Here is a 25,480-nt window from a genome sequence, read left to right on the forward strand (position 1 = left end):
TTGTAAATTTCAGTTTATACCATACTAACTTCTGTGACCATCGTGAAAACCTAAGAATGATTTTCTTCAGTTTGTGTCAACCTTTGTTATGCTTTTCCATGAGGTGTTTGCTGACAGTGAGCCTCACACAATCACTTGGTCAGCACTGCTGTGATTTAAGCCACCTATTGCCCAGCTATAGGTGAAAGAACCTGACTTTGTGATGTGTACTGAGGATTAATAGATCACAGAACAGCCTGGGTTGAAGAGGACCACAATGTTCATCCAGTTCCAACCCCCTGCTATGAGCAGGGTCACCAACCAGCAGACCAGGCTGCCCAGAGCCACATCCAGCCTGGCCTTGAATGCCTGCAGGGATGGGGCATCCACAGCCTCCTTGGGCAACCTGTGCCAGTGCCTCACCACCCTGTGTGTGAAAAACTTCCTCCTAATACCCAAACTAAACCTCCGCTGTCTCAGTTTAAAACCATTCCCCCTTGTCCTGTCACCATCCACCCTCACAAACAGCCGTTCCCCCTCGTTTATATGCTCCCTTCAAGTACTGGAAGGACACAGTGAGGTCTCCCCAGAGCCTTCTCCAAGCCAAACAAGCCCAGTTCCCTCAACCTTTCCTCACAGGAGAGGTGTTCCAGCCCTCTGCTCATCTCAGTGGCCCTCCTCTGGACTCACTCCAACAGCTCTGCATCTTTCTTGTCCTGAGGCCCCCAGATCTTACGCTGTCAAACAAGGAGAAAAAGGTTCTTAAATGTATTTAAAATGTCACGAACATCTGCAATTAAATTAAGCGTTAGGGAGTCAAATAAAGAATGAAAAGGACTCGTACTTCAACGTTTTACTGTGAGAGACTTAATGAATATATCACCATGAGCACCGGTCTGGCAAAATCCTTTAAGTGTTTTAAAAACAATCCACATGGCACCGCTATTGGCAATAATGCTTAAAATACAGAGTTAAACCTATAAATCACAATTTCATAAATCAAAGCTTATAAATCCTATTTGAAATTATTAACTTCTTCATTATGGAACATCTGTGCATATGTACGTACATACACACACTTTTTTCACCATGAAGCATAACTCTTTGTTCCATAATCCCAAGTTGCATGTTGCATGATCACACATAAACCACCTCCATGGAAAACTGCAGTTCCAGCATGTTTAATTCTTTGGAAATGAACATCTACATTGCTGAAATGGCATTAGAGTGACAAATGACTATAATCCAGTGGCCCAAGGCCAGCAAGTTCTATTACAACAGCTTTGCCCATTTTGTACTACACAGCACGTTGTGCATATAGCACTGAGCAGCAATCAGACAGCATAGTTTACCTATAAGCAAAACCCCACTTAAGTTCACAGCTATTTTACCAGCTATACAAATGGAGAAAGCAGCCTGACTGCACGACTGCTAACAAAAGTTTATTTATTAATAAGCAAGTACTAGGTTCCATTCTAAAATGCCTCACTATTAGTGCTGTAAGTGAAATCTCACAGAATGTATAGGAGTGATTCACAAAAAGCGTGGATTCCTTGCTATTATTTGCATGCAGCCACACACCCGCCACGCACTTCCAAATTTAAGCTCTATGTCAGGTTTCCCAGACATCCTTTTTAAAGCCAACCAGCCCACTCTCCCACGCCGTACTACGGGGATTCACCATTCACATTTCAGAGAGAAAACTGATACCTCCTGGCTACCTAACTCAGCTCCGTCTGCAGCCTGAGCTCTGGGAGCATGGAAGCCCAGGATGGTTCCATCAGCAACAGCTCTGGCAGCAGGACCTTCCCAACCAGTCCTGTGTCATGGAAGAGAGGCTCCTAGAAAAGAAAAAAGGAGCCACCAATCCAACTTCATCATCAGACCTTCAGAATACCAAAACTCAGCTGAGCTGTGACAGCAGAAGGCAATGCCCCTCCTGCAACACAGTGTTCCGAGTGCCCCCACCCAAGCCACAGCTTTCCATCCATTTTAGGAACTCAACTGACAGGATGCACACTGCCCTCTCTTCCAATCTTTTGCCTGCAAGGACACACAGCACAAGACACGTCTGCAGAGACACAAGGACAGCACAAGGAACTCCTCCAGCTGTAGAACAGACGGGTTGTTTTTTTTTTTTTTTGGGGGGGGGGGGGGGGGGGGGGGGGGGGAAGGGATGCTGATTTCCCAATCAACACCACTCACAAACCTCAGGCCATACACTGCAGAGATGATACATGCCTGCAGACTTTTTCACCCCTCCAGAGCGAGCTCCAGCCTCAGGCATCCCACAGCACCATGTGCAGAGCTGGCTGCACTCAGGAGCCAGGTTCCAGTTATTCTGGTTGCCAGGCCTGGGTGAGCATGAGCAGCTCTCAAGCTCGTTCGGCTCCCTCTGAACACAAGTCCTACTGGTTTTTACTGGTGCTGGTTCTGGGGGCAACATGGGGCATTTCAAATGACACCGAGTTAATCTGACACCACCCGAACAGTGACAGAGCAAAACAAGCATAAATGATTCATTCTGCTACGGTATCCTTTCTTCTGCTTACCTTGTTTTCACAAGATTTGCAAATGAAGTGTCTGCATTAATGCACTCTATCAAAACGATAGGAGAGAGGCTAAAACAACTCTTCAGTATTACTGTTCCAAACAGGGAAACATTTCAGTTTTTCTCTTAAATGTCCTTCATGAGAAATGGTCTCCACTACGCTCAGCGTTAATCAGCTCCCCCTCTGCAGCACCACGCAGAACCTGTAGTGACACAACTGGTTTGTGTCTTGCTTGCCTCCAGAATTTTGAATACGCTCAGAATACGCCCAGAAAACCAACAGCAACACTTAAATATCTCATTAAATGATTATGAAATAATGGCATGGAATACAGAGGTACGAGCGACCGGCATTATCTGAACTGTGTTACCTCACTCTGATGCGCCTGCAGACTAGCTGGCCGTCCACATTTAATCCCTCCTTTGAAAATATACTATAGGGTCATGTTCCATGAATCATCTCTTAGAATGTGCAAAGCGACCGACGAGTGCTTCTGCATACTGTTACACGAACCCATCCATTGGCAGAAACCCTACAGTGCACTTTAACTATTTAGAGAGACTTTTCACTCACGTGGCAGAGCAAACGTCTCCACAACGGTGTGCTCCAATGAATCACATGGGAAAACTCTGGCCCAGAATGCAGCATTGTGACACGAACATAACAACTAAATTATAGAATCATAGAGTGACCTGGCTTGAAAACGACCATCTAGTTCCAACCTCCTGCTGTGTGCAGGATCACCAACCACCAGGCTGCCCAGAGCCACATCCAGCCTGGCCTTGAAATGCCTCCAGGGACGGGGCATCCATAACCTCCTTGGGCAACCTGTTTCAGTGCCTCACCACCCTCTGAGAGAAAAAACTACGTGGTCTTGTGCTTAGAATATAGCACATCAGCAAAACAACTTCATTTTTTCTACTGGTCTTCAATACTACCATCCTAAAATAAAAGGAAACATGTAAAATTGCTAAATTTATGTTCAGATTCTCCATCCCAGAGACCAGAACATTACTACCTTCCTCCAGTAGAATAGCAGTGTATTGCTCTAGTATAGATATCCATTTGAACCCCTCTTGCACCACTTAAATAAGCTGTTTAAATTAGAGGGGAAAAAAGAAAAATAATGACACAAAACATTAACTGTAAGATAACTGGCAGATTCACTTCCTGAATTATTTATAAACTTAAACTGCAATCCTCACAAGACCAAAATATCTCTTTTTACCTAGAAAGTGCTTCGATTTCAAATAGCACACAGCAAGTTGCTACTGAAGATGAACATACCGTCTACTTTTAATTGCGCCTATGCAGTGCTTCACACTAAACCAAATCATCAGCTCAGCTCTCCTCTATCAATCTAAGGTACAGCAACTTAATTAAGTACAGACACCAAAATTTCATTTATTCTTCTAAATCGAGAAAAATCTGCAACAAAGATGTCAGTCTTATCGAAGCGATACAGGCACTGCTGCCTGTACTGAAGGGAGAGAAGGCAGTGAGCAAAAGAGCCTCTGCTTGGGACACTCAATCTTTTTGGTAGACGCTGCATTCTAATTATCATTAATTAGGGCAGACAATGTACGGCACCGTGCTTCCTCCAGGTTGAAAGAAAAGCTAAAGGACACAAAATGTTGTAATTCCAGGCCATCACACTGTGTTTGAAACAAACTCCAGACACACAGCTGCCCTGAAAACACCCACCTACAAGACCCAGGTCCTTCTTCCTTGCTCAAGCATGAAGGAAGCTGGACAAGAAATACCACGAATACAATTTTCACCAATTACACGTTTTTCTTTTGAGGAAAAAACTCAGGCAGTGCTGCTAACACACTGCTGCTATCCACTGTGTGCATACTGCAGTCACCCCGGGTTAAAACACAGAATACCAGATGATGCATCGATATGTTTCAAACGCTCCGATTCCACAGAAGAATTCCCCACCGGAAAGCACGTGCTTTAACAGCAGGATTCATTTTACATGCCAAGTTCCCTAAACTTTACCATTCACCGAAACCAAACACGCTGCGAGTTCACCGTAAGCGCACCGCAGCGCACCAGACGCTGCCTCTGGTTGCGTGGAGAAAAAAAAAAGGGGGGAAAAAAAAAAAAAGCGTTACAAAGGCAATAGGAAACGCACCCGGTCGCTGCGTGCCATGCTGGCCGCACACCCAGCAGCTCGCAGAGTCCCGGCCGGCAGCGCAGCTCAATGGGTGCGGGGGGGGGGGGGGGGCGGAAAGCGGCCCCACCCCCCTTCCCGGCCCTTTGCACCCCAAAGCGCGGCGTGTTCGGGCGGGGGGGAGGGGGAAGGATTACTTTACAAATCTTCTTATTCCCTTCCCATTATAGAATGGCTTCCAGGCTGCCGTCCTCCTCTCTGCCCCCCTCCGAAAAAAAGCCCGATCTACGGAGGCTTCCCTACCGCCTGTCGTCCCCCCCATCCCCCTCCCCGCCGTGGCCGAAGGTGGGGATCGGCACCGACTCCATCCCGCCCAGAGCTCCGCCAGGCCGCCTCCCGCTCCCCGCCCCGCTTCTTCCCCTCCCCGAGCACTGCCGCCCCCCCTCCCCCCCCGGGGCCGCCCCCAGCACGCGGGGCCGCTCGGTAGTGCGGTGTGAGCGCCGTGGCCCGGCCGCCAGCGGAGCCCCCTGCCGCGCCGAGGAGATTCAATGAAGCTGCAGAATCACCCTGGGCCTACTCCCGGCCACCACGCTCCCCCCCTCGGCGAGCCGCGCCGCGGGGCCCAGCCGCCCTATAGAGCCGCCTAGGATGCCCCGAGGTTCCCAGAACCGGAAAGAAGGGGCCTGCCGGTACCTGAGCGCCGTTCACGGCCATGACGGCCCGCTTCCTTAGGGAGCTCAGCGTCTCCCGTGCGCCTCACGCTGCTGCCCCCGCCGCCGCCATCTTCTCTCTCGCACGCACCAGCCGGGCGGGCAGGCGGCGCGCACTGCGCCTGCGCACAGCTCCGGATGGGAGGGGAGGGGCGGGGCGGGGCGGCTTGTGCGCACGCGTGTTCGGCGGGCGGTGGTGGCGGGTTGTGAGCGCGCATGCGCGGTGGATGCTGAGGAGAGCGCGGGGTGGCCGCGAGGAAGGGGTGCGGGCGGCGGGAAGCGGAGTCTGTGGGCGCTGTGAGAGCGAGATGGAGACGAAGCTCTGCCTTCAGCCCTTCGGCGTCGTTCGGGGGCAGGCGGGCCGGAACTGAGGGGGGAGCGCAGCGCCTCGTGGCTTGAGCGCTGCGGGCGGCGCTCGGTCCTGTCCGTGCGGGAAGGAGCGGTTACAGCTGAATAGTCTTCTGCTACGGGGAGCGGCGTTGGAAAAACACAGCTACTAAAGCAGCCGGCTTGCCCCGAGGACTAAATTCGATAGCTAAGCGCTTGGGTTCACGTCAGATTGCGTTTGGCTGCAGGCCGCGTGCCTGGCGTCGCCCCAGAGGTGTGAGCAGCAAAAGCTTCATCCCAAATCACCACAGGGAATGAGGGCAGCGGTTGTTTGGGAAAAAATCACCAAGTGACTAAGCTAATCGCGTGATTTTGACAAGGCTGAGTCATAAGTGAATGCTGGGTTCCCCCCCAGGCAAGAATCTGTCAAAATTTATCGCTAATTTACTAACTTTTCTCCTGGAGTCCTGCAGAAGTCCACTGCAGTGTTGGAAAAAGCTTAACGGGGCTGAAAGCTGGAGGAGGTAAAACTTGTGGCTTTGGCTGAGGTTGACCAGAAATGCAAAGGAAACATCACCCCTTCTTTATTCAATAAGGACAAATTTGTCTCTCGTTTTGTGAAGCACGGCGCTAAGCGTGCTTGAGACAGGAATGGGAAGGAACCACGCTCAATGATTTTCTGTATCGGTTTCTGTCCTTTTTCTTGACACGCCCTGCTACCACTCCCTTTCTTTTGTTTCTAGCAAGTGTTGCTTTTCTGTCCTAAGGCAGAGAACCAGCAGTGAAAATGGCTGTTTAATATTAAAAGGGAGAAACAAGAAAAGGAGACGAACGTACAAACATGCACGGTTTTTTGCATGCAGCATTTCCAACATCTGTAACCCTCCCAGGAGTCTAATTTACAAGGTAAATAATGGAATAATGGAATAAGTGAAAATCCAGAAGGAGCTTATCTGGTTGAAGGCAAAATTTCCCTTCTGCCCACAATGCTGCCTGAGTAAACGGATGGTTTTTGCTGGAGAGATTGCCCCTTCCAACGGCTGAAAATACAAATGAGCACAGAGCCTCCCACCTGGAAACTGCTTATTTCAAATACCATCACTGCTGAAAGCCATTGCTGACAGTGAACGCTGAGACGTGGGCAGAAAGGATGTCACTGTCTGACAGTTCAGTAGCACCTAAAACACCCTCAGTTTTATCTTAGTACAGGCTTGGTGTAAAGTCTGTTGAAATTTTATCACAGTATTTTGTTATTTTTTTTTAATTTTTTTTTTTTAATCACAAATGAAGATTATGGCTATGGTAATCAGAAAGGATTGTCTGCTTTGTTTTTAAAAATTAGAAACATTACTTAAAATGCCAGGAGTGAGGTTTCATACTGGTAGCAGCCTCATGCCTCTAATTGGCACAGAAACAGTGTTGGGAAGGAAGCTCTTTCAGTTCCATCCATCCAGTTGTGTAGCATAAAGCACTTTCATTGGACCTCTTCTCATCTGCTTCTAGGTCCATTCGCTCCTTGTGCTTTAAGTTTTCAATAGAAAATCAGCTCACCCTAGGTCACTATCCAGAGATGTCATTGGTATGGTCTGTGAAATGCAGCTGTGACAGACCTTCCCCAGACAGAATAAGGTCCACAGAGACCTCATGAACTTTGCCAGAGGTAAATCCATCTGTTTTCACAGTGGTCACGGGGGCACAAAATTAATTACATGATATAGTGCTTCATGAAGAAGAAACAGAAGTCTCTGCCAAACCAGATCCTTTTTGCTGCTAATGGTGATAATAAAACATTCCGACAGACCTGATAAAGCTCTTCTTCTTCCCTTGTAGAACTTGCTTAGGTCCTTGTTGGCAAGCATCTTTTTTTGGACAGCAGCTTGTGCACTGGATGGTATTCTACTGGGCAGTCACTCCTGAGGCTTTTCCCAAAGCATCACGCTTCAGAATATCACGAGTTCTGAAACATGCTAGCTGAATGATTATGACTTTTGAACTTTCCATGACCTAAACTGCACGGGCCAGCACCAGGCACCCAGGGTTTACCAAAGGAAATCAAGATAGCAGCAGAGCAGGAATGGTTACTGGTAGAGTAAACTACCAGTTTACTGAATAAAGTTCAGAACAAAACTGGATGATTTATTACTGGATGTTTAGTAACAAAATGTTGCTTCCAAAATCCATATTCCCATGAATATAGAAAACTGCTACAAATGCACTTCATTTGTTGATGGAAGGAACTTAAGCATAAACTAGTTCAATTTAGCCTGAAACAATTTTCAAGCCTGGGCAAGTCTTTGACAGATCATGTAGATGCTTGACTCAATATATTTGTGTTTCAGTTACCTATGCAGACCCTTTGGCTGCATTATTTGTGTCTTGTCCAACCTTGTCTTAAATACAAGCTTTCTGCCCTCTCATGCAATAGTCTACTTCAGGGCTGCAATCTCCAAAGGACCTGCACTTCTCTGTCTTACCTTCCTTTCAAATTCTATTCAACACTTGTCACTGAACTCACCAGAATAAAAACAAAGAAATGTTTTCTCCAAAACTGGAGATCCAGAAAAAGCCCATGTGATGGTAAAAAAATGCACGTGGCATCAACAAACCTGACACTGGACTGTGCCTCTCTCATCAGGAGTGGAGTTGCCAGAAAGGAAACCTTCAGAAAGGAGCTGAAGCTGGTTTATGCACAAACCTGCACTGCAGAGACAGCATCATCACCTGGACAAGGCCTGTGTCTGCCCTGACTTTGTCTGGAGACAAACCAAAGCTGTAAGTTCATGATAATAATCGCAATTAGAATCTACAAAGTTGGGCTTTTATTCTGCAAGGTAGATCGTTTCTGTGAAAGAATGCTAGGTGTTCAATTCTTTCTCTACATTCTCTAGAAGTGAGACCTTTTTTGCTGCCACTCAATAATACTGAATCCCAAACAGCAAGTAAAATACACCAGTACTTGAAAAAACAAGCAGTCTGATCTCCTACAGAGGAAAGACACACTTAGGCACATTTTTCTTGATGTAAGATTTCAGCCTGAAAACAAAAATATTTCATACTTCGTACTCAAGCTTTCAAAACAACTGCATCTCACATCATTTTTCCTCAGGGTATCCCAAGAGATTTTTGTTATCTAACGTTAGCATTGTTTTCTAACAGGCAGCAGCTCCCTGACGTGCTGATGCTGAGATGCACGCGTGGTGGAAGTGTAGGAAGAGAGAAACAGAGGGTTTTGGTTGATGTTTTGTGTCAGGTAAAATGTGTTTTCATCAGAATTTGGCAACGGGAGCCTTCTTTAAAATGAGGTAAAGCAGCAATTTTAGCCCCCAGAGCAGGAAGAAAGCTGTGCTTCCTGACCAGAAACATTGTACAGAGCTTATGGATGAAGGCTGTGGAATGTTCAGGTGCCAGAGCCAGGCTGATTCTGTAAGAGCAGTAGGATACTGCCTCTGCTCTGCCCATCCTACACATGCACAGAGGGCTGCTTGGACTGTGAGCATCAAAGCAGACATTCATTCATTCATCCATATTCTCCATTTCATTGGTGCAAAACTGCAGCGCACCGATTTCACAAAGCAGATCAGCACTCAGGACCAGAAGTTACTGTAAAGCATGATGTGCTCTTAGTTAACAGGCTCCTACCACTTCCCCAGTGATGCTGAGCCAAGTCCAGGCACACAGCATCCACAGCGAAGGGGCACCCTGCCAGGCTCTGCTTTTAGCACTGCAGACTGCCCTGGGTCTGGCAGGTACAAACGGTGATGAAATTTACAGCAACAACAGGTAGGATACCCCAGTGACCTCTGGTAGTATCAGATACACTCATCTATAGCCTTTGTTTATTTTGAAAAGAGGATAAATGGACCAGGAAAAGTAAAGCTTACTTTGATGAGAACCGAGGTTAGATTCTGCCTATGCAATTAAGCGTCGTGTTATGAAGTCCTAAACGTGTTGACCTAATCCCCATTGAACACTAATCTTTGAAAGCACCATAAAATGCATTGGGTTTTTGTAAGCATTGCAAAAGATGCAAAAAGTAATTTCTGACTGCCTGGTTTGGAGCGCGATGCAGAAAAGGTGGATTAGCCAAGGAATTTACATTTCTACTTCCAACTGTTATATTTAGCTCCTGCCTGCTGAAATGTTTCCATCATTACCAATGCCACCTAAAATAATTGCTCAAATATTTACAAATTTACTTGTTTCCAAGTTGTCAATAAGGAAAAGAACAGTTAAATCAATCCACAGGTCAGACAGTTATGAATACAATATTCTAAGCTGGGTTTATTTTTTTTTTCCAGACATGAATGTATTACACAAACACAATTAAATGGGTGGGAGGGCAGAGGAAATATAGGAACAGGCAACCCATTAACAAAAACAAAGCAAGGCCTTGACATTTCTTCTTTACTTACACATGAAAATGTCCCCTAAAGTTAAATAGCTCTCAGTCAACATAGCTAGGATCTCAGATATATATATAAAAAAAAAGCCTCACAACTCATTAATGTTTGTCATAACCAAATTTTAATTAGTTTTAGAATTTCAAAAAATGATTACCTCATGCAGTGTACAAAGGCTTTAGAAGAAATTCATTAATGCAAATGAGATTAACTACTTCGGGTTTTTTTCTTTTAAACAAATAAGAAAAACAAAACCTCAAGGAGTTTCCAAAAAGTCATTTAAGCTAGTTTTCCTCAATCATTTTTGAGCACCTAAGAAGACACCGGTCACTTCCTTGCACTCCAGAAGTTCATTCAGAAGTACATCTTTCAATGCAAAGAAGTTCTTGTAATATAACTAAGAGCTCTCTAAATTACAAGAGCTTCAAATGACATTAAGTGCAAAAATGTTTTCTTAGTGTTTTCCAATTAATGAGGTAAATAGTTGCTAAAAAAAAAAAAAACCAAAACAACCCAAAGCCCAACCAACTAACCAAGAGCAACCAACAGAAATCCCATGAACAAAAACCAGGGAGTTAAGCAGGATATTAGCAGGATATCACCTCTATGTACACTGTATGGAAAGAAAAAGGCAAATCCGAAATACGTGGTTATGGTGCACGGGAATAATGTGAAAGGGGAAGTGAGGAGGAAAAAAACAAACAAACAAAAACTAGAATCAATACTTCCCCAGCAGAATTTTAAACCAAACCACTCAGCAGATCCCCAATGGCTGAAAAGAAAATGTGTTTATTAACATGTCTGGTGAGCTGGACTATCAGTGGAGCGGCCACACAATGGTTACAATTATAGCTGACTGCCTGACAATGCTGGGAATGTAAATGCTGCTCTGACAGCTGCATCACATCCCAACCAACTACACAAAGACTAAAAGAGCCGTCCAATTATGAGTTCTCGACGGCAGCCACAATTACAGAGCAGTAGTTCCCCTACTCATATATTACATGGCAAACAAGACTGAGTTAGCAAAATGCGTTATAAAAAGTATAAAAGTTTTTAAAAAGTTTCTAAAAACTTACTCTTCTGGGAAGGAGAAATGTTAATCTGTGGCCTGGCATTATAACAATAACTGAAGTGGTTGTATCAGATTGCTGGTGATCAACTCCTTGTAAATCAGAGGTGCGTTTGTAAAATGCCCCAGGGTGAATGCCTGAAAGCCGGCCAGACAGTTGGGGAATTTTACTATCTACAGCACAATCAGCTGTGTTTGTAGAGGGTGAACTAACACTTGGGTCAGAAATCTCTTCACTTGGTATGCAGAACAGCGTGAGACAGAGGATCTAACAGACAATTTTCAGTTTGGTCCCACTGTCCAGATCCCAAATGCAGTCCTGAGAGTATTTTAGGTTTCTTCCTATGGGACCTGCCTCGCTGGGGAAGGTGTTCTTCTGCAAGCTTGATGAAATGTGGCTTGGAATCCTGACAAAGCCTAACAGAAAAGGCAATTCTCAGGAAAAGCCAGTTTGAATTTGAAAGACAAGGAAAGCATGAGCTGACAGCTAAGGTAAAAAAAAAAATAATCAAGTTTCTCTTCCACAGGATTACCAAACCCCAATTCATCATCCTGGTTGGTCTGCTGTTTGTCAGAAGGCAAATCTGGCCCCTGCTCACACTGGCTACTGGCCGTGACCACTGCGAGCTCCATTCAAACGAAGCAAATCCCAGCTCATACAGGCTGGCAGGGCTGGGGAAGGACACACTCCTGCTCTGTGCTCACCTACAGAATCCTTCTGTCATTTCCCCACCCCTTGGAACGCTACTCAAGAATCCCCAAACTCATGGTGAACTCTTCCAATCCCAACTGCTTTAAAGCTCAGTAAAAACACAGCAGTTTCCATCCAAATCCTCAAATATTTTTTTCTACTACTTTAATAGTTTTTTTTCCTCACTGCAGGGCATGTTTCAAAGCCTAAGAAAAACCAGCTCTCGTATCTAGACAGGGAAAATGTTGCAACAAGGCGTGCAAAATTCATATCACCTTCCCCAGATTTCAAAGTTCACAACGCTATCAATCCAAGTCCCAGTCAGCTCCCATCTATTCTTTGGCCACACAATAAGGCCTTCTTAATCTAAAGACTACAGAGGAGTTAGTTGCTGTTCAAGCTGATCTGACCTGCATTCACCTAAAGAAATACTTTCTTTGAATGCTCGAGTGTTCCAGAAATCTGATACTGAAAACTCAAAAATGTACTGTAAATGGAATCTAATGTTACTGAAAGAAATAATAAAAAAAACCCAAGATTTACAACATTGAAGACCCATTTCATTTTCTTCTTAGCTTCTGAGCTCCTTTGAATTGCTCTGTAACTTCAAGCTCATCACTTTCTACTCCGCCTCTCACCTTTGTCATTATAACCCCAGCCAAAGATTCAACCTTATTTTTAAAATGTCAGCATAACAGAATATGTGTGAGAATGCCAAAAACCACAGGTGACAAAAATTAATCCTCAACATTCAGGAGATTAGCATAACCTCTCTTGCCATATCACCCCTTAAAAGTAAAAGAGATTTTTGGTTTTTTTTTTTTCTTGTTTTTGACCTTAAATGTGAGCTTAATCCAAAAAACACATTCACTGTACGTTTGTGAGGCTTCAGAAGATACCTTTTCCCCCTATTTAAAAAGAAAAATAAAGAATCAAGGTTAGAAAGAAATGATAAATACAAGGGTCCTCGGGAGTCCACCATTAAAGGGTGGTTATCCAGAAGCAGTCATCTTCCCCGATCCTGATGTTTTTTTGTTTTTGTCTTTTTCTTTTTGTCCTCTGTTTTGGGTTTCAGTGCACAGACGCATGCAGACACACCAGCAATGGCTTTGGGTAAATCAGTTCCTTTGTACCACTTATTTTTCTCCTTATCATAAACTTGGACTGTTTTGGAGAAGACCGTTTCTTCCCAGCTGTAGCCTCCAAGTATATAAATTTTGCCTTCCCAGACAGCCACCCCTGACTCACTGTTAGCTTGCAGCAGAGGAGCAACTCTGGTCCACTGGTTACATTGAGGGCTGTACGACTCCACGCTCAGAATGTCAAAACGAGCCATGGTTTCTATGTTGTCATCGCTGCCACCAATAGAATAGATATTGTCCTGTAAGGTGCACATGCTGTGCCACCCCCTGGCAGTGATCATTGGTCTCTTCTCCTCCCAGACATCTGTGCGGTAGTCGTAGCACAGCAGGTTTTTTCGGTACGGGCCGATTTGGTAATCGTGGCCACCTGAAATGTACACAAATTCCTTGTAGACTGTTCCAGCATGGCCGTAAGTAAACCTAGGACAGGCAAACAGAAACAGCCCGACTTAGTACTTAAGGATTTTAGCAAAATGCACAAGCATTCAACCAGAAGCAGCGCTGAAGAAAACAGGCAGTAACTAAAGACAGAATTCCTTTTATTTATGGGCATGATACATGAGCTATCTACCTGCTGCTCTACCACTTCTGCTAAGCAGGTGATAACTTCTTTGGTCGCCCCAAGACAAGGCAACAAGCTTCAATCACAGACCACCTTTCAAGTAAGACGAAACAAGATGACAGAAACCAACTTCAGACGTGCTGTTTCCACAGGGCACAGAGAAAACCTCTTTGATCAGCTGTAATAAAGCTGCTGCAAAATCAATTCTTGAGCCTTTTCTTAACTTCACACTCAGATATTTCTAACCAAACCCTTTTGAGCTCTTAGAAGAAGAATGCTAAGTGAGGGACAGCCATGGCTTCCTTGAACATACCCTTCCTGCACGTGCCTTTTTTCTCTCTTTTCTTTCTAAAAGAAGTAGCTGCGGTACCAGCCATGGCAAAATTGATAAGAAGAGCCCAAACAATTTAACAGACCCAAGGCTGCAATATATACTTCACCCTGCACTCATGAGCCTCTGCTACCATCCTTTGTAGTCATGGTCTCAACAACTCAACCTCTATGGCAGACAAACTTATGTTAGCATTACTTTAGCCAGGAATGCTTTTGAACTGTGCCTCAACACGCTTAAAATTCAGTGTGGATAGAACCTGAAGGTGTTTTTATTTTGTAATGCAAGAGTTTGTCTCAGCTACACTAACTTCTTCCACGTATAAATGCCAAGTGCTGTTATGCCAGGAGAATAGGTGGAATAGAAAGAAAGCCCACTTTTACCCTGAAAGCATGATACTTTGGAGAACAGCTACAAGAAGCTTATTATTCTGTACGTCTACCAAAAGTTCTGATCCCTGACCAGTGTCTGAATCAGACATATTAGTAAGCTCCTACAGAACAGACACAGAATAATCGTTGACCTAAGAATGCTGAGTGGCCAGGACAGATGCCACAGCTAACAAGGGCTGATACTTCAGAATGATACTGCCTCTTAGCCACCCAGAAAAAAAGGACAGGACTAAGGTGTTATGCAAAAAGACAACTCAAAAATGCCACAGCTCACGATCTGCCCAACTCTGGGAGAATAGCACTCATGCTTGGTATGTGTATTTGACACAAAATTCCCTGCGCACACACGTTCCTGCTTTTGCACCTGCCAGAAATGCTGTGGCAGGTGTAATGTAGATTAGATGCATCTCTGCCTTGTGTGTGGTCTGTTAGGGACAAGAACTGGCAGCATAAGCTTCCAGTGGCATTGAATCAGGTTGCTGCAGATGCTTCTCTATATACACACGGATGGGTCTTAAAAGGTAGAGTATCTAGGAAGTAAGGATGGACAATGTTTGGGAAAAAAAACAGAAGACCATAAGTTAAGAAAATAACCAGTGACATTTAGAGAAGTAGGATAAATATTCTCCTACTGTACCAAGTAAGAGGAATTCTATGCAAATAAGAAACAGGCACACTCCACTCTCAAGCGCATGAAGGCAGTCTAGCAATGACAGCTACAAAAAAAGCACTTCTGCTTTCCTTTTTGCCTCCATCAAGCAACGTCCAGTGAACTGCAATAGCTACAAGAGTAATTTGAAAAAGGCTATCATATCTGAAGCATAAAATTGGCCATCAACTTGTTATTTTCCAGTACAGGGAAATAGTACTGTTGAAATAGCTTAGAGGTGTTTTCACTTTGCCTGACGTATGAAAAGATCGTTCAAAGTTGTACATACACAGCTTTACATTAATAGAAACTGCATGAAACCTAATGCACAAATTGAGAACAATCAGTAAGAATCCTTTCTAAAAGCCATGTGGTTTCAACAGCAGTATTTCTAAGCGTGCAGCACAACAGGACACTTCAATGCCATGGGTCCAGACATCCCCTGACAGAAAGCAGTGAGTGTTTTGGCAGCACCATCTATAAGAGTGGCCAGAAAAAAGATAAAGGCATTAAGGAGAAAGAAGTTTCAATTCAGAACATCTATTAGAGCCAACTGCCAATTTTGAATCTTTCCCAGACATAATGCTGCAAAAATTACAGCTTCTGTCACAGTAACACCATTTGGTGAGCACTATCTACAATTTATGTTCTTAGGCAGAAGAAACCCCACGCACTTGGCCTAAGTTGATACAGCTTTGGGAATCCCCTACTCCAAGCAAAGCCCTGGTGAGCTGTGGTTGCTCAGAATCTTGATGTCCACCTGTTGCAACCATGCAAGATTATTCACGACACGACTAGTAGAACAGACACCAACATTTATTAACCTGTTCCAACACATTTCCTCACACAACTGCTTTCAGTTGTTCTGCCAAAGTTTAACCTGGAGCCACTCAATTAATTACACTGATGTCTACAGCAGACTTTTTCAAAGTCTACTCAAAATGAGAACACGTTGCACAAACCTCTGCCCTGCCAAACTCGTCAGTCACCGCCGTTCCCTCGTGGGCTAGAAACTATGGCAGCAACTGCTTCCAAAGAGCTTGGGAAAGTGCATAAAAAGATAGAGACCTCTCCTACGAATGGGAAAGCTCAAGACCCTAATGAGATTCAGGCAACGTTCACTTGGAACAGACTTAGGTCTCACTTGTAGCAGACTTGGACAAGGTCCATCATTTAGCGTGGCTAATGCTTCCTATGTCAAGCATCTGCCTCAAGATGCTGTGCTTTCTTCTCCATAAGACAGCACTACTTCAGTCAAAACAACTTTGCTCCTTCCAAGGACGTGGTGAGGGAAAACGTTTTGACCATGTTGGGATGGGAAGGGGGTTGGGGAGAAATATGAAGCAAAAAAGAGCCTGGAAAGGTCTTCCTTAGAGAAGCATTGCAGTTCCTGCACACAGTAACATGGATGTGGAACTTGGAAATGGAGACTTGTGTACCAAGGATGCAACCTCTGCCATGGCAAGCTATGACCCTTCCAAGAAGAAAAAAGTAATCACAAAGACAAACAAAACCCCTACATTTTATGTATGTTCAGAGTAGAACCTTTGACAAATATATCTTATGAGAGTCCAACGTCACACAGCTCAAAGCAAACAATGTAAGCCAATACCCTAGAACGATTTAACACTTCCCTCCAGCAACTGCCTGGAAGACAATTCCTCTTCTGAGAGCAGACAGAGACAACACCAGAGCCATGGGCAGGGCGCCTGCTTCTGCTGGCCATGTGCCTAAGAGGACAAAAACCTGCGGATTTTTTCTTCAAAGGGAAGATGACAGAAGAACACAGGAAACAAAAGGCTGTGCAGAGACAAGTCTTTCATCCCTCCAGCGCTGTCAGCAAACGCATCTGAAGCACATCAGCAAAGGATTGCCCAGAACCCTTCCTGCAGCCAGTCTACTGCCAGTCACACCTCTCCTCGAGCTCCAGCAATATTTTTGTCCCTCCCTTAAGAAATGCATCTTTGTGTTGTTCACTTCTATCCTGACTTTCCTTTCTGCAACCTGCATGAAGGAACAGGACAGAGCAGGCAGGAGAAAACACAGAACAACTTTGGGATGCAGCAATAACTTAAAATATTTGCAGTACTACAGCAGTTTATCAACCAGCTAAATCAACATAAGTGGGATGTCTCCCATGAGGGGAACTTTTGCTTAGGCAATCTAATATAAAAAAAACAACAACACCAAAACCAAGAAAACCTCCCCAAACCAAAGTTCACTTTTAAATGCTGCAGCTGCAAAATTCTCAAAGCCAACACAGAGGTACTGGTAGGAACACGTAGACTGCCTCTTTTCAGACAGCCTGCTTGCCTTAAACCAGCCATGCAAGCTTCCCTCAGACCATCTAAATGCTGGGAAAAACATACCCAGGTCTGTTACAAAGTGTTTTTCCAGCAACATAAAATGCATTCAGGTCATGTCCACATTTCATCGAAAATGTTACAAAAAAAGCTGTGCTACAATTTCTATGAGATGTTACTGCGATCTCACAGGTCATCCCAATTACCAGAAGGCTTTCCTCAAGTGAAGCCTCTCAGGAAAGGCTGTGGTGTTTAGTCTCAACTGCTAGATCTGCCTGTGTGAGCAGAAGGAAACAGAAAGCATCCTGCTTCCTAAAAGCACTCAAGCCCAACTGTTAGCTTGGATCAGACTTGCTTTGCAGCACCTGCCCAAAACAGAACTGGGCAGCAGGCTTCTGTGCCTCCAGTGGCTGCCAATGGCTCTGCAACAAGGGGAATAGGGGAAAAAAATGAACTCTAAATTCAAATGATTCTAAGTGATTCTAAGAAAGCAGGTACTGCAGGTTGCAGACATCACAAAAATGCCATCCATACAGCAACACCCCTATAACTTTGATGACTGAAATACTACAAAACCTCAGTAGCTGTTTGCAAATGAAACACTATTCTATCACACAAACAATTCAATATCCTGAACTGGTGTTACTTACAGTAAGAGTTGCACTACTAAAGCCTTCCAAAAGCAAACCAGCTAAGTTTGTAACTCTGCACACATGGGGGAAGGGTCACATCTGCCAGAGTTATCTGGTATTTGAAATATAGGTAAATGTGGTTCATTTGCAACAGCCAATCTAAGCAGCCAGAGAGAAACATCTGACAGGACAACCACCACTCCAAAGTGACAAAGCAAGGCCAAATAAACTATAAAAGGCTTCAGCCAACATCTAATCAGTGCCTTCTGAAACTCAACTCCAAGAGACCTTGGGAAAAACGTTTCAAGAACACTGGAGCAAAATTACAAGATCTCTTCTGTCCTTCAGATATTCCGCAGGACAGAAATTGAAAGCACACATTGCTTGGAAGAGATGGTTGCTCAAATAACACATGCTGATAGAGTTTGTTACTTGCAGTAACATGCTGGTCATATTGCCCCTTGCTTCCCGCTTCCCTTCTAAGGATAGCCATTCATCATGTAAGCTCCCTCTATCCTTCAAACACAGGACAGCCTTCCACATATCTCTGTTACCTTGGCAAGCCTGCTATATAGGACCACGAATCCTTCTGAGGACTATAGGTCTCCACTGAAGAAAGAGCCCCATTTTCATTCCTGCCACCAACAGCTACCAGCATGTCAGTTATAGCTCCCAGGTAGAAATCCACACGACGTTGTCTCATGGAGGCAACCTGCCAAGAAATAACATGTTGACATCTTCAAACACCTGGTAAGCAAGCTGACAGTGTACATTCCTGCCTGAGGATAATTGCTTCTTCCCCTTTATTTGAGAAGCTACTACTTTTTATCCATTACATTCATAAAACACTTGTGGTTCTTCCTGCAGGAGCACGGTACATTGCACTTCTTTACAAAACAGGAGACAGCAGGAGGCACCTGAGCTCACTCTGTGAACGTTTCAGTTTTACATGGATGACCTGCCCAAACTCTGCAAGCAGTGTACATTGGAAGCACTCCAAAAAACCCAACTGAACCTCACAGGATGATTGCTTCAAAACGTAGGAACAATATCGCGTTTTACAGATACTGCACTGGTTTCAGGGTTTTATGGCAGGACTGTAAGGGAATAAGTCACTCCAAAGCAGCACAGAAACGTTTGGCAAATATCAGAGATGTTTTCCCTTTGCATCGGACCCATCTCTTGTTTAGTTACATGTGCTACTGCTCAGATGAGCTGTGCAGTCACCTCTAAGTCTACTTTAGCGTTGTTCCCACAGGTTACCTAAAGAGTTGCAGGTGGATACTGTCCAGGAATTCTACTGCTTAGACACCCAGATTCCAAGTGAAGTTGAAAATATGTATGCAGCTCAAGAGTTCAGGGCAGAATTTAAACATTCCCACCAAAGATTCCACTAAAATAACTCTCTTTTTCCATTTCCAAGGGTTGTCACATTAGCTATTTTAACACGTCCTTTCCTTCCACCAAAAAGATGAAAACACTCTGAACATTAAGAACTTCATACAGAGAAATAATACAGCGTAAGCCTCACCTTTATCCACTGGTTACAGCGGGGATCATACCTATATAGGAGATTTGAAGCTGCATCCCCTCCGTTGTCTCTTGAAAAGCTGCCTCCGGCTATGAAGATGAAACCTCCCAGCACTGCAACACAGTGGTGACTTCGTCTGGCTGGCAGAGGGGTCTCTGCTACCCACTGCCCCTTTCTGACATCCAAGAAACAAGTATCATCACTCAGTTCCAGGCACCGTTCGGAAACCTCCCCCCCAACAAAGAGGAGCCTTTCCTCGTAGGTCCGCAGGGCTGTCCGCTTGTTTTGCAGCACTGGCTGAGCAGTGACGTTGTTATGGTAGTTCACTGCTTCTTCTATGAAGCCCTCACAGTTTGCTTCTTTGGGGAGAAGGGAGCACACAGCAGGCTTGACTCGATGGAGGAGATCGCTTTTAGGTATCAAGGGAAAGTGAATGTTATCCAGAACCTGGTAAGCCTCGTTCTCCCTTTCTGGGTACTGGGTAAGCCACTGCAAGGCAGCCTGCAGCAAATCATGCTCGCACTCCTGCTGCACATTGCTGCTGTCCAGATACTGGCACAGCTTCTGCAAGGAAACGTTCTGCAGGAAGTCTGGAGTGAAAGACAGCGTGCCAAAGTTCTGCAGGATGAAAGAATCAATGTAGGAGTCGAGGCGCTTCAGGTTGTAGATAGAGGCCAGCTCCTGCAGGTACAAATAGTTCTCCTCGCTGACTTCATTCTCGAGATACTCACAACAGAAGTCCACAACCTTCCAGATCTGCAGCAGGTGAGCTGTTTCGAGCACGTAATCAATATTGCCTCCATCCAAGGACAGCTCACTTCCGTAAAGAAAGTCCACCACAGCCTTGAGACCAATGTAAGAGGCTCCAAAAAGTTCAACTTCTTTTTGATGAGCTTCTCTCATACCAATGGTGAACATAGAGTTGAAGTAGTCGCTGCAAACAGCCAGGAGGTTCCGATGGGCAGGGACTCTCTGCTCATCCACAACGAGGACAATATCACAGAAGAGCCCTCGGTGCCTCTGTTCGTTCAGACTCTGAAGAACCAGACTAGAGTGGTCATCCCATCTGTACACCTGGAATCAAAAAAACTACACATAGTCTCAGGTGTGTTATCCTCAGCAAGAAGAATTTCAGCATTCACCAAGCATTTTCCCATTAGATGTATTCACACATAAGAAAAAGTGACTTCTGTTGTACATTGATAGCAAATTCTGGTTTGAAACTGTTGGCACACAGCACACGATAAGCCCAGGTGCCTCTCCTCACTTGGAATGGCCCATGCAGGCTCTGCCCACGTCCTACTATCCATTTCAGTTATAATTCACTCCTGCTTCCTCCACAGTGCTGCATCCAAACAGCCTCCCTGATGATTCACACGGGCACAATTTTCTGAAACTCTTCCACTCATTGTCTTCAAGATACGATGCTGACATTTCCTTTCTTTCCTGTCCCCCAAACGACTTCTTACAGAGCTCTTCACAACTAAGCTACTGCCTAAAGACGACACGCATACAGCAGTATGCCAAATTTTCACTCAACCCCTGCACTGTTTGGGTTAGTGTTTGCTTGACAGCTGCCCCCTCCCAAGCCTTGTCAGCACTGTGCACTGGTAAGCTCGTTAGGGTAAGATTCCTCTCTTTCCTTATTATCCCAAACACACACACTGCATTTTTGAATAGCTGTTTATTTATGTGCAAAGATGCACACATGAGTAACTTACTCCCATAAGACTATTACATGCTTCCAGAAGCCAGGTAGCTTTTGTTGTAATGAACAAGGCTAAATATTTCTCTTTTAAAAAAAGAAAGTGGAAAACGCCCTCAGAACACATCTGTTAAGTGCCCATCTGGGAATGTTCTGCCCCCAGGCATTCTTCCCACTGCTCTGTACCTGCCACAGAGCTTTGGAGGCAACCTGCGTTCCCTTCCTTCTCACCAGTCTTAAGAAGAACCAAATCAGAGTTATTTTGTCACCCTTGCATGCCCTGCCTAACAGCTACAGAAAGAGCTGTATCGAGTGACACCACTCTGGGGCTCTTTCTTGCGAAGGAGCAGAATGCCTTATGGTACAGTCAGTTACCTTATGAGCTCTCTTAAAAAAAGCCAGGTTAAATTAAAAGCAAATTCACAGCTTTAATTACCAATTCCAAAACAGATGGTTGTGAGAACATGTGAAATAAATGAAAGGAGGTAGAAAGGAAGCACGTCTTTACACTGTACCTACATGAGTTCTAAACAGCACTGGCTGTAAAGCTGGATCTTGCCCAGTTCTTCAGCCTGCATTCATAGAAATGACACCTTGAAAAGGTGCCTCAGCCTTTATCTACATTGGAAGTGGTCACACATGGACTGAGGTCTCTTCAAGCTGCCCAGGCATTCAGCCTTTCCATTCCTAGGCTACGGATTCTCACTTTCTGCTCTGCAAATCCTAAATATCCTTGGCATTCCCTGATCCTAAGCAGAAATCACATGATTATTTCCATTAGGCCAAGCCATTAATGTGGGACAATTGCAATGGAACAACTTCTCTACCCACCTGGATGAGAAAAGTTCAAGCCCTAGGGCCAAGTTCTTTCCCCTGTGCTCAAACCTTACTCTAGATACTCAGTCTTGTATGTACAAAAGGATGATTACCAAATTACACGATAACCAGGATTAACATGCATAGCTCACCACTGTCCAGACACGGCAGCAGCCAATCGTCCAAAGTTAATGCCAATTTTGGGAGCCTGACCTCCTACATCTGCCTTTTAGCAGCTGTGGTACAGCAGCAGGCAGGCTGCCAAAGATTAAACCCAAATTAATAACCAAATGTGTTGCAATAGAGATTGTTCAGCCGTGCAACAGCATTTCCAAGCTAAACAGCAAGCTTGCTTCCCTAATATGACATACCCAGAAGCAGGCATCTGTGGTAAAACTGACCCTGGTCATTTACTTCCAAATTCAGGTCCAGAGTGTATGGAACAGCCCTCCACATACACCTGGCAGCCTCAGCAAGAACCTGCGAGGGCCATGGCTGCTCCCTGAGAGCTTCAACTTTCTCGCCTCGAAGCTGATCCAAACAAACCAACCCACACTATTTAACTTTCATATAAGAATTTGCTTTTCACATCCCCACCAAATGTCAAAACTTGAGGGTTTCTCCATAATCACACTGTCATTGTTGACACTCGGGGCAGAGGGAAGTGCAGTACATCCAGACCTCTGTCTGCTTCTCTATTTAGACTTCGACTATAGGGAACTCTTACCAGATGTCTCAGTGACAGCCAAGTGGTTTCCCTTGGGTTTTGCTTATGTTCTTGTCTAAATAATGGTGGCTAAGCTCCCACAAAGCTTCTGTTGGAGTAACTTTCTACACACAAACACACAGAGTTAAACCAACCCAAGTGATGGGGCTACAATAACTCTAAGTTTTCTGGGCCTAAACTCTTCAGTTTTCTCACACTCTGCCTCATCATATTCTCTGAACTTAAGGTGGTAACTTTGAGGGAACAGTAACACTGCCCGAGAGCGGCACCAGAAGAAAATACACAGGTTTTAAGCTTTAGAAAGTTTTATCTTCGTGTTTCTTATCTTGAGAAATGAAGATGCTCAAGCAGAGTTCAGGGAGCGGAGGAGGTGGGAAGAATAAAAGCAGTAAAGGACAGACCATACATTTGCAGCAGCCATGGTGAAGGACAGAGGACAAGAGACAATAAACATCGCCCTGTTCTGAGTCTGACTCACAGGATAAAGTTATCGGATTAAAGCACAGTTGTATGTTTTTATAAGTCTTTGCAAGTGGCTGATCATTCCTCTGATATTCCCTAACGGCACCATTGTGCATAACGAGATTACACCAGGCTGCAGGAGTCGCCAGAGATTCCTATTGACTAAACCAGCTGTGCAGTCAGCAGCAATAATCCTGACCACAAACACACATCACAACTTGTACTGCTCAAACCCGTGCTGCTGTGTGGAACTGCTGCTACTTCAGAAAGCAAGCATAAAAATTGCGTGTGGCTCTGGAGGGACTCGGAATGTATTACCACACTGCAGCTGCTTCACACTTCCATTCGTACAGTGAGCAAATGACAGAAGCTGATAGCTGCACTTTTCTAAAGCAAGACAAATTTTATGATAAATACAAGCAGCTTGCAAGCTATTATATATTATATTATATATACGCCCCAGGACAGCTTCAGCATCATCCGTAACACCAAGTTTAACAGAGTGACAGCTGCTGTCTAAACAAGAAAACAAAACAGTGCTGTCAAGTTAATTGATTTTTAATAAGATGAATCATTGGTACGTTCAGAATAAACCACGAAAATGGCAGGCAGGTCCAGCACCCGGGAGAAGACATTGCTAGGGATGCATTTAAAGATCTGTTCTGTTTATCCCTTATCTTTTGTTATTATAGCTTTTAGAATGTTAACTTTTTGGATTCAAAGATGTAATTAACGTCCTCCAGACTGTTAAAGCAGCACCAGGACTCTTGAGGGACGCAGAAGGACATGAGATCTGTCTCATTCCAGTTTGGTAACACAGATCTGGGCACTGGAAATTGTAGCAATTGCTGGCAGTGAAAGGTTCATTGCCTGCAGCACTCAGTGCTCACACCAGAACCAAATGTCACTGGTAGGAAACAAAGTGAACGCAGTAATTAGTGCTGTGTTAACAGCTTGCAAAGCCGAGGTCATCGTCTTCAGCTCACCTGCAAGGGCCTTCTGCAGATTCCCAACTGGGGCCAATGGATTATTTCAGACTGAGATCTCATACCAAAACAATTACCTTTGCAAACCTAAGGAAACCCTGAGTTCCTCAGAATAGCTGCCTGTGGGATCAAGGCTCTCATCTACAGAATGAAGGTGACATGTGAAAAGTAATCCTAGCTTTGATTTGGTGAGATGGATCAATACGTAAAATTCCCAAAATAAATCTAATTAATGAGTGAAGCTTTGGCGCAGAGCAAACACTGCTGTGATGGTGTGGGTTTCTTTTTTAAGTTATGAGTCACGATGAGCAGCTCTTCATTCGCTGCTGCTGCTTTTTTTCTTTTAAAAACAAAGCCATTAGAGAGCAACTTGCTTCTGAAATCAAAGACTGGTGTGCAGGCACACCGCTGCTCTCACACGTCCTTCTAACAGCTCAGAACACTCGCTTTCCATCCCAGCAGCGCATGGAAAGGAGATTCCCCTCACTTATTGGCACAGAACACAAACCAACCTTCGAGGACTCGCTGATTTTGTGCGGGCGGCAAATCCTGGTCTGCCTGGTGCTCTCCATGGCGGGCTGAGCCGCGGAGCTTCTGGAACAAAGGCAGAAAGAAGCGGTCAGCAGCGCACCTCAAAGCGCCGTAACAACGTTATACACCGATACGATCCATTCGCGGCGGGTGTTCTTTCCTTTCTCGTCAACGCTCATCGCGTCAACAAGTTGGGCGCCATAGGGCACAACCGAAGAGCGGTGCACGAAATACTGATGACAGAGCGCTTACCCGCACCGCCCGTCCCCGCTACGGCTGCCCGGGGTAAGGACCGCTCCTTCCTGGGGAACACGGCCGGGCTCCGGACCCCGACGCCCACAGGTGGGGCAGCCCCAGCAGCGCCGACCCCGACCCGAGGAACCGCGAAGGACCGGCGGCAGGACGAGCCCCAGGGAGGAGCGGCCGCGCCTCCCCGCTCCCACGGCCCGCAGAGGGGAGGAGAGCAGCGGGGCCAGCTGGGCTCGCCGGGCCGAGGGGAAGGGGAGGAGGAAGGAGGTCATTACCAGAGCTCGGCGCTCCCGCGGGGAAAACCCGCTCCGCCGGCCGCCGCGCAGCCGCCCCGCGCGGCCATGGCTCGCCCAGCAAACGCGGGCGCCGTGCTGGGCGCTGCGGGCAGGCCGGGGCCGGGAGTGGGACGGGCAGGAGGCAGAGCTTCGGCTGCTCCAACCCCGGAGCGGGCGGGGAGACCGCGCTGCGAGCAAATGGCGGCGGGGTGCTGCAGGGGCGGGATCCAGCCCGGCCGCGGAGGCGTCAGCGCGGCCCCGGTGCCGGCGGTGCGGGATGCCGGCGGTGCTGCCGGGCGCAAGGGACACGCGGATGTTCGGAATGCCGGCGCCGTTG

The 25,480-nt window shown here is 45.6% G+C and overlaps 2 protein-coding genes across 2 annotated transcripts in view; both read right to left on the reverse strand.

The window, feature by feature from the left end:
• Positions 1-5,364, reverse strand: part of USP10 (ubiquitin specific peptidase 10) — a gene marked incomplete at both ends in the record, with an annotated part of 43,604 nt that extends 38,240 nt beyond the window's left edge. The window contains one exon of the mRNA XM_079541652.1: positions 5,344-5,364. Within this exon, the coding sequence (XP_079397778.1) occupies positions 5,344-5,364 (21 nt within the window). The remainder of the gene's footprint in view (positions 1-5,343) is intronic.
• A 7,492-nt stretch (positions 5,365-12,856) lies between these two features.
• On the reverse strand, positions 12,857-24,660 carry KLHL36 (kelch like family member 36; the record flags this gene model as incomplete). The annotated part of the gene is made up of 4 exons (XM_079541664.1): positions 12,857-13,412; positions 18,416-18,573; positions 19,393-20,466; positions 24,601-24,660. The coding sequence occupies 4 exons, from the start codon at positions 24,658-24,660 to the stop codon at positions 12,857-12,859; spliced, it is 1,848 nt and encodes a 615-aa protein (XP_079397790.1).
• Positions 24,661-25,480: the final 820 nt, after the last annotated feature.

Source organism: Tetrao urogallus, assembly GCF_951394365.1.
Source record: "Tetrao urogallus genome assembly, chromosome: 12".
Classification (NCBI taxonomy): Eukaryota; Metazoa; Chordata; class Aves; order Galliformes; family Phasianidae; genus Tetrao; species Tetrao urogallus.